General features: G+C 25.1%; 2 protein-coding genes across 2 annotated transcripts; both read right to left on the reverse strand.

The window, feature by feature from the left end:
• Positions 1-27: 27 nt before the first annotated feature.
• Positions 28-4,165, reverse strand: LOC130673474 (uncharacterized). The gene is made up of 2 exons (XM_057478492.1): positions 3,622-4,165; positions 28-2,945 (listed from the first exon to the last, which is right to left on the reverse strand). Exons 1-2 carry the CDS (start codon positions 3,996-3,998, stop codon positions 1,850-1,852), a joined length of 1,473 nt encoding a protein of 490 aa, XP_057334475.1. The 5' UTR covers positions 3,999-4,165; the 3' UTR covers positions 28-1,849.
• Positions 4,166-5,448: 1,283 nt separating this feature from the next.
• Positions 5,449-8,425, reverse strand: LOC130673118 (40S ribosomal protein S16). The gene is made up of 5 exons (XM_057478049.1): positions 8,317-8,425; positions 8,193-8,240; positions 7,859-7,990; positions 6,106-6,220; positions 5,449-5,689 (listed from the first exon to the last, which is right to left on the reverse strand). The coding sequence occupies exons 1-5, from the start codon at positions 8,323-8,325 to the stop codon at positions 5,544-5,546; spliced, it is 450 nt and encodes a 149-aa protein (XP_057334032.1). The 5' UTR covers positions 8,326-8,425; the 3' UTR covers positions 5,449-5,543.
• Between the last annotated feature and the right edge of the window lie 1,386 nt (positions 8,426-9,811).

Below are 9,811 nucleotides of genomic sequence, written 5' to 3' on the forward strand. Positions count from 1 at the left end.
ATTGTCTAAAATAATAAATACATAAAACTATTACAACATTATTATTGCCTCTAATTATTTCTGACACTGAAAGTAGTAGACTAGAAAATTCCATAAGTAAGAAAAATAAAATTTTCGAAAGTTTTTTGCATGCATTCTTTTCAAAATTTTATCATTTTATTTGTTTATTGAAAATAAAAATAATTTTTTTTAAATCTACTATAGTTAGTATCGTAATTAATTTTAGTTATATATTGACATGAATAATTTTATCGGATGATTGTAAAGCAAATATTTTAAGTTGTCATGGAACGCAATGCATGAGATCAAATTTTATATTTTGTGTTATTATACGCCGTGGATTTTTGGTAATGGTTATCATGATATCGTGGTAAAATTTTCCTTTCTGTGCAACACACATTATTCACATAATTATTGGAACTTCAACAATACGTTAATACTTGAAACACATAATGCTAATAATTTGATGTAGATAAGGAATAACATGTCAAGTAAAATGACACAATTTTGAGAAAATTGCGTTGAAATATTTAAAACTATTTTTAATTAAATTCATCTCGAAATCATTCGAATACTAATTGCTTAAAATATATAATAGTTTAAGGATCTAAAATAAGCAAGTCGATTAAAAATAAACTTAAAATTTGTATTACGAAGTATAAAATAGTCTATCTAATTCTCAAAAACGGTTCATAAGACTTGACTCGGCTTTACGAAATTACTGATCATACTTGGCTATAAAATCCAATTAATCTGAAGTAACTTGGCACTGTGTTGCCGAAATCATTACAAAAGAAATATTTAAACGTAAAAAATTTATGCCCAAAAAATTGCAACTTGTAATAAGATAAGTTTATTTAGTATTTTTGCAATAACGTACCAAGTTACTTCAATTTTTATTCTAATTAATGAAGGGTTCTCTGCAATTTAGTATTTAAACTCAAGTTACGTAACTCGATTTTGCAAAAAGTTTTATCCTATATAATTACTTTGTCAACAATTTTTTTGATTTTCTGATTTTAAAAAAATTCTTTCAACGCTAAACTACTCGAAAAAATTTTTTAGTTACTAAGAAATCTTTTAGTATAAAAATCTCAAAGATCGATATCTTGTGAGTTGACATGTCATTGCTTATCTACGTCCAATTATCTTGTCTAATCAACACATTAATCATTATGACAAAAGAACTAGCTGTGTTATTACATCACATGATAAATATTACAACCACTTGATGATATATTTCATAATACATCAATAAGTAATAGTAATTATCCTACGTTCGTAATAATTTTAATTAATATGGTAACTATTATTGTCTCCGATGAGAACGATGGTCATACTGCACAAAAAATTTTGCACTCTTACGACAACTAGTTTTTATTCAATTTTTCAGTGCATTGACCAGTTTATTTGTACAATTAATTACTTATACTACATTTGATTATTAAATGTTAATATTCCATATGGGAAAAATATATATTAGTCATGAATTATAAATATACCGCAGTTGTCAATTTTGACACGCAAATGCTTAAAAATGGCAGCCCTTTTATCAACCAAGAATTGGAAATTGGAATACTTAATTCAACCAAATTTATAAAAAGAAAACTACTAATTGAACAAATTAATTTGAAAACAACAAATTTATATGGTAATAAATAATTTAAACATTGTTGAGTAATTTTTAAAATACACGATGATAACTATTACTATCACAGATGAAAGTTATCATATTGTGAATGTTTTCAATAGCATTATGGTGATAAATTTTAAAATTACTATACTGTGCAATTAAAAATCTCCGATGACAATCATAATCATAAAATTCTCAGCGTATACATTCGATATCTTATCTTATATTCGATATTTTATCATAAACCTCCGGATTTTTAGGATCGATCGAAATAGCTTTTGAGAAGCAAACAACCGCTTGCTCTTCAAACCCATGCTCTCTGTAAATAAAACCCAATTTCCTCCACTTATCACCAATACAAAAATTTCCAATAACTATTGGCCAAATTGATTGAACTATCGGATCCGCAGTCGATTCATCAGGAGCCAAAGCATCAAACTCTTCATTAGCAAAACATTCAACGCAACACTCAGCATACAAAATCCACATTATCACTAACTGAGAATATCTTTCATAGCTTATCAACGATTCCAAAAATTTAAGAGCTCTGCCATACTTTTGTTTCCTCATTAGCGATTTTACCAAATCTATAATATGATTGCTATAAATTTTTATGTTTTCTAAAGTTAATAATTCGTCAAAATAACAATCAACTTTATCAATATAACCCAAGTCAATAAATAAAATAATGCAAGTAAATTTTAAAATAACGTGAGTATTCCGCGGAATTTTAAAAAATCTAATTGCTGTAGTAGGAACTGTATTTTCACTGTAATTTAATTCTTCAATCTTTGAGTCAATCACTTGGTACCCAATTTTGATACATGTATATTTAGATAAAATGTCTATACATTTATTATATTTATTAAGTTTTAATAATATATGTAAATATAGACCAACTTCTTGTTCTGTGAGCAAATGTGGGCAGTGATGGAAAATCGGTTCAATCGCCTCGAGAGCAGCGGAATGATTTTTTTCTGATATTAATAGCTTGGACAATTTCTTGGCACAGTTGATCAAGGACAATTGGTCATTTTCCGGGTCAAGTTTTGGTGTAAGTTCTGTGTAAGCGTCGATGTAAGCGCGTTTATTTCCTCTTTCGTACTGTAATTTAGCGCGTGAATAGTAAAGTGATTCATTTTTAGGGCTTCTGCGGATAGCTAGAGTGTAATAACGAATTGCTTGAGGAATACAATTGTATTTTATGTGTAATTTTGCTAATTTTATGTAATACTCTTCTCTGGATAAATTTTTTTTGTCAACTTTAGCCATTTCGTCTTCTAATTCTCTTGGTTCTGGTGGTTCATCATCTCTATAAATTATTGGCAATAATGATTTATTATTTAAATGTTTAAAAAGCTGTTATAGAAATATCCGGAATATTCTTAACGGTTTATAAAAATTTTGGAACATTTTTTTGAATTATTAAATTCTCGGAATATTCAAGGCAATTTTAAATAATTTGCAGTGTCAGGAATATTACAAAAAATTTTTAATTGTTTAAAATTCTAGAAAATTTTGTACTTTTCAAATATTCTAGAGAATCCTAGATATTTTTTGAAAATTCTAAAAGTTTAGGAATAATTCTAATTAATTTTTAGATTGTCAGAATATTCCAGACAACTCTTGATTATTTAAAAAATTTGTAGAACTGTCTACAAGATTCTAAAAAGATTTTAAAGTGTTGATTTAAATATTCCAGGCAGTTAAAAATTCTAGAGCTCTAAAATATTTCATAATTATTTTTAACTTTTTAAAGTTCAGGAAAATTTGTATACTCTATAAATATTCTAGACAGCTCTAGATGATTCCAAAAAAAAAACTGTGGAAGATTTAAAAAAAAATTTAAACTGAATGATCGTGAGTCCTCTAGATTGCTTAAAAAATTTCTAAACATTTTTAAATTATTTAAATTCAATAACTTCCACGGCAAAATTAAAAAAAAAGATAAATAATATTTAAAATACTGATTAATAAAAAATACTTACATAGTTTTATCAAGCCGATAACCAGCATTAATTTTTTTTTTTTTATATGAAATTGGAAAATTGATAGATAACTTTCCTTCACTATCTTTTTTAATTTGCAATTTATTGCACGCATTATAAAATAATTCGTTTGACTTCACCGCACTTATCTTTTCTTCAATTTTTCTGTCAATTTTATAAACTTTAACTCGCTCAGTAATTCTATAATTTATATTTACAACCTCTCTATTAATTTTAGACAATATATAACTATTTACAGAATTTGTACCTATTTTAATTTTATTTTTACTATTTAAACTATTTCTATAATAATTTAAAATTAATTTAATAATAAATAATTCAAATTTAAATATTAAAACTCTTAAGAAATTGAGCATGATCACTTTAACGTCAATTAAAATATAAAATAAAATTTCGACCACGTGGACTGTTAAATTTTCATTAAACTATATATTTTTGGTTATTTTGCGCGCCATCTTATACTAATTGCAGGTGTACAATTTGCATGTATATATTCAAGTATCCTAATTACCGGACCTATATATATATATATATATATTTATTTATATATTTTTTTTTTCTTTGACTTTTTCAATTTTTTCTCAATACAAGCTGGAAGTTGAATAAAATTTATATCACGAATTTCACTCGCGTTAAAAAAGTAACAAAAATATTTAGTACTTTGTACTAATAAATAAATTTTTTTGATCTTACGCACTACAATTTGAATACATAAAATTGCTCATGTAAAATAAAAGAAAAGGAAATTAGTTCAAAAATTAAAACTTCATCTATTCAAATTCTGATAAAACTACAATTTTTTTTATAGTGCCAAAAAATAATTTTGTAATTACATAAAAAATCTAATCTAGAAAATTTAAAAGAAAGTCAGAGTAAATTGATAAATGATCTGAAAATTTATTTAAATCATGAATTTAAAAAATTGTTGATACTAATTAATTATATGGGGTAAAACTTTTTGCAAAATGGAGTGAAGTTACTTGAGTTTAAATACTAAATTGCAGAGAACCCTTCATTAATTAGAATAAAAATTGAAGTAACTTGGTACGTTATTGCAAAAATACTAAATAAACTTATCTTATTACAAGTTGCAATTTTTTGGGCATAAATTTTTTACGTTTAAATATTTCTTTTGTAATGATTTCGGCAACACAGTGCCAAGTTACTTCAGATTAATTGGATTTTATAGCCAAATATGATTAGTAATTTCGTAAAACCGAGAAACGTCTTATGAACCGTTTTTGAGAATTAGATAAGACTATTTTATACTTCGTAATACAGATTTTAAGTTTATTTTTAATCGACTTGCTTATTTTAGATCCTTTTTTTTTACGACAATGATTATTAAAATCACTTAGAAGTAATGTGTGCTCTAATAATTTCGAAATTAATTCAATTAAAATGAGTTTTAAATCTTTAAATGCAATTTTCTCTAAATAGTGTCTATGTTAATTGATACGTATTGTTTATCCACGGGCAATTAAATTTTTTGTTAAAATCAATTATTAACTATATAATGATATTTTCAAAATTAAATATAATTATATTTTGTAAAAAACTTGAGGTAATCTCATTTAAGAGACAATTTTGAACTGATATTTTTTTCAATTTGAATTAAATTAAATTTTTTTTCTTCAATTATGAATTTAATTCAATCTTACTGACAGAAAAATTTTTATTTTACTTATACTTTAAGAACCAAGTTAACGAATTGATTCATTAGAAGTTAAAATAAAAATTTATATAAGTAAAATAGAACAGAAAGCCCGTAATCGTTATTACATTAAATGAAAAAAGAAATCCATAGAGATTTTAGTGTTGTTATTTATTCATTTTTATCATTGAATGACGTATTGATAACGTACAAAAAAGATGTAAATATGAATGTATAGTGATACAATTTAACGGTACGATTTTTGGTAACGTGCTCTCGCACCGGGACCACCGAATTTCTTGGGTTCGCAACGTCTTGGGTCAGCTACAAGTAATGTCCTGTCGTATTGGATTAGGATATCCTTGACTTCTTTTTTACTTGCTTCATCGACATCTATGAGCAAATAAATGATTGATTAATTAACTAATTAATTATATAATAAAAATATAAATTTCTATTTATTAAAAATTTTTATTTGAAGATAAATCTACTCTTGAATTTTTTTTTTTTACCCAGCTATTGGATTTCTATTAAAAGTAAAAAGGGCTTTTATTTATTTTTTTTTTTAACTTATTTCTATAAGTAAACAATTTTTTCACTTTTGTTGTATTATTAACAGTTTCATTGTAATTTAATTGAAAATATTTCAATAATTTAAATAATTGAATATTTGAATATTTATGAATCGAGGTTTAAAAATAGTTAGAAATCTTTTGGAAAAAAAAAAAAAACTTTTCAATGATAAATGTTCATTCAAATTATAAACTTGATAGTCTTTTAATTAAAATTAATAATAATAATAAACTTACATTTTTGATAATAAGCAACCAATGCTTTAGACATAGCTTGCCTGATGGCATAAATCTGTGCGACATGACCACCACCGCTTACACGAATACGCATGTCAACACCTGAAAATTTGTCCTAGTAAAAAAAAATTTAATTAATTTATTAATCAATTTATTTATTGATTCAATAATCACACAAAAAAAAACAATTATTAGCTTATAAAATAAAAATATATTTATTAATTGTAAGCACTAATTGGTAATAAGTATAAATTTATAGAACAATTTTATTTACTTAAGTAATTGATAATTGCAATAGTTCAATGATAATTTTAAATAAAAAAAAAATAAATAATACAAAAATATTAAAAAATTGATAAGGTTTTAAAAGTTTTCAAGTCGATATTTTTAAGAAGGATCTATAGTAATTTTTATTCAAACTTTTCTCTCTAACAAAGGTATCACGAATATTTGCCCGCGGATATTAAATTCGCGACTTTATAATAGTTTATTTACTTTATTTACTCATTTAATTTTTTCAGTACCATTGCAAGCGTGCGTATGTTAACATACTATTGTAACTATACACACACAAAATTTGTGAAAAAAGGGCACATTACCGACTTACAACGTCGCGGATTTAACGTCTGCGGATGAAACGTTAGGGAACCCTAACAAAACCTCTGAACGCAAAGTTATGAACGAGGCTCGATGCATTATTCTATAATCTAGAAATCTAAGTTTTCATTTTTCAAAAATTTTCATTTGTTTAAGAGACAAACGTGGATACAATTTCCATTTACTGCACAAGTGCTACAAGAATAGTACTGCTAGTGAACTTAAAAATTTTTTTTTTTTAAATATAATTTAATTTGAAAAAAAAAAAACTTGTTTACTGTCTTCAGTACTATGATAAATTAGGATTTTTTTCTCTTAAATTAAGTAATGGACAGAATAGTTTCAATCAACATATAATAAGTAATTAATTATTTTTTTTTTTATTATTAATCATCAAATTTTAAACAGAAAATCAAGTATTGGATAATAGTGATAATTATTATTTAAATCAATATGTTGATATTAGATTTGAAATTTTTAGTGATGTCAAATGAAATAAATCATTTTCAACAAGTAATTTGTTTTTTTTTTTTTTTTTTTTTTTTTTTTTTTTTTTTTTTTATTAAATTAATGCTCGATAAAATTTTGATTTTATTTGCTTTTATTGATTGAGAAAGTCTATAACAATCGACGACATGTCGGACGAATTTTTGATAGATTATTAAATTAAGATAATTATGCGACTTCCGGAAAAAATTACTTGTGTTTAGATCAAAGAAATTAAAAAAAAAAATTGTTAGTTTAAAAAACATGAGTGTAAACGTAGCTGACATAAGACTATTTTTAAATTGCATATAAAGTAATTGACTAATTAAAAAAAATTCACGCACTGATTTTTGTATTTTCTAAAAGTACATTTTTTGTTTTTAAAATATAAAAAGATTATTTCATTATTTCAAAGTTATAAAAATTGTCAGCTGTCTGATAACTTTACTGTCTTTAAAAAACATTATACTGATAGTAGTAGACAAACAAATTTGATGTTTTTTGTTTTAAACAAATTACATGAAAAAAAAAATCCTTTGCGTAATTTAAAAAAATTTTTGATTATTGATATTGAGTTTAAATATTTAAAAATACAAAAATTGTCATTTGTCCGCTGATTCCAATACCGTAAAAAATAATAAAATATAAAAATTTAAATAATTAATTATACCTTGCCGAGAAGAAGAATTGGTTCTTGTAGTTTGTACTGAAGTACAATAGGTTCAATATTCTCCAATGGTCTGCCATTTACACGTAAAATACCACGACCACGTTTGCAGTAAGCTACAGCCGTTGCACTTTTCTATAGAAAAACAAAAAAAAACATTCATGTAAATGTTAAATATCAAGGAAGATAATTCAACAATTATTTTGACAGTAATGAATCATCTAAAATATGATTTTTCCAAAGATTCAAATTTTTTCAGTTAAGAAATAAAATGTAGGTTAGGTAAAACACGCCGCGGATATAAACGAAATAAATTGTGATTTAATTAAACAATTACCTTACGTCCGAAAACTTGGACTGAGTGGATGGGTTCCTTTTGCTTTGTCTGTAATATAACTATTTATTAATATTTTCATAATTATTTATATATTGTTAATTAATAGAAAGAAAAATTTTTTAACCTTCTGCATTGTGACGGAGTACGGAAAGAAAGAGGTAGGAAGAGGAAATCGACAAGAACGCTTGAGTTTTTAGTTGATTAAATTCTTGCAGAGGTCGTCGTGGAATTTATTTAGGTCCGTTTTCATGTTGACAAGCGTCAGGGCGTTCGTTAAATAATTTGTAAACCTTTGAAAAATTTTCAAATTTCGGGCTGTATAAAGTAAAAAAAAATATTGCTTTTTCTTTAGATTGACGTATACCTATATTAGGGTAATTAAAAAACAAAAATTCTTTAAATTTATTACTGAATAATAAAATATTTATTGAGCAAAAAATTCTCCTGGAAGAAAATTTTTTTATTCAATTTTAAAGTGTTGGTGGCTGATTGAAAATTTCCACTTGACTGACACACAAATTTAAAAATTAATTTATGGAGAAAAAAAAATGCAATTCAATTGGATAATAATTTCAAACATTTAGATAAGTATAAACCAAATTTAGAAAGAAAATTTGAATCTGATATCAGCAATCATACATGTTGAAACTGTGGCAAGCAAGATCATGTTAAATTTTAAAAGAAATTGTAAAAATTCACAACTTTTTAATTACAAAAATTTTCAAGAAAACAAAAATAAATATTAGTAAAATAACAGAATAAATCAACTTCAGGGAAACTAAATGAGGTTGATCCGAAGGGGGATGACCATTATTAAAAGAAACGATTTAAAACGATCAGAAAAACAAAATTTTAAATACTTTTTAATGCTTTTGAATACTTTGAATACTTCTGAATCGCCCTTCTTATGGGCATTTAACATAATTGCAAATCGTTTCGAATCGTTCCTTTTAATCAGGGGAATCAACCTATTCTATTAGAAAAATTAAAATAGATAATTCAAATTCTGATATAACTTTAAAATTAAATGGGACTATCGACAATATTTCTTGTAAAATGACGATCGATACTGCAGCTGACATTACTGTCCCTAATATTGATTTATTTAATCATTTACCGAATACCAATAATAAACCATACAAAATTTTCACTGCGTCTGGTGAAGAGTTACCTTATAAATTTATTTGTAAAGCTCAAATGAAAATTTCGATGACGGAGAAAAAAATATCGGAAACTTTACTTAAAAATAGGAGTTAAATTTATTAAATTTATATTGAAAACTTAAAGTGCTATTAAAATTGTGTATTTTTACTATCTTGAGAATTAAATTATTATTTATATTTAGTAATTTTTATAATATGGGTATGCCAATAAACATTTGGTATTTATCTGCGCCGCTTTTATGCGCAGACATATTCATGTGTCTAATTGCTACATGGTCTATACATATATATATACATACTTACAAGAATATAGTATAGTCCCGGCGAAAAAGCTGTCCTAAAATGGATAGTGGGAGTATATTGTAGTCCTAGTAAGAGAATAGACCTCGGAAATTGCCCCACTACCGAACATTTATGAACTGCGCATGCGTACAGAAAAGTGGGAGAACATTTTGC

The sequence above is a fragment of the Microplitis mediator genome, chromosome 8, assembly GCF_029852145.1.
Source record: "Microplitis mediator isolate UGA2020A chromosome 8, iyMicMedi2.1, whole genome shotgun sequence".
NCBI classification, from domain to species: Eukaryota; Metazoa; Arthropoda; class Insecta; order Hymenoptera; family Braconidae; genus Microplitis; species Microplitis mediator.

Excerpts from the sequence above, each read along its gene's own strand:
- LOC130673474 (XM_057478492.1), bottom strand. The coding sequence starts at position 3,998 with ATGCTCAATTTCTTAAGAGTTTTAATATTTAAATTTGAATTATTTATT. Across the intron at positions 2,946-3,621 it reads TATCGGCTTGATAAAACTAT|AGATGATGAACCACCAGAAC; the intron begins GTAAGTATTTTT and ends AATAATTTATAG.
- LOC130673118 (XM_057478049.1), bottom strand. Across the intron at positions 6,221-7,858 it reads CAATTCTTCTTCTCGGCAAG|GACAAATTTTCAGGTGTTGA; the intron begins GTATAATTAATT and ends TTTTTTTACTAG. Across the intron at positions 5,690-6,105 it reads GGTTGCTTATTATCAAAAAT|ATGTCGATGAAGCAAGTAAA; the intron begins GTAAGTTTATTA and ends ATTTGCTCATAG.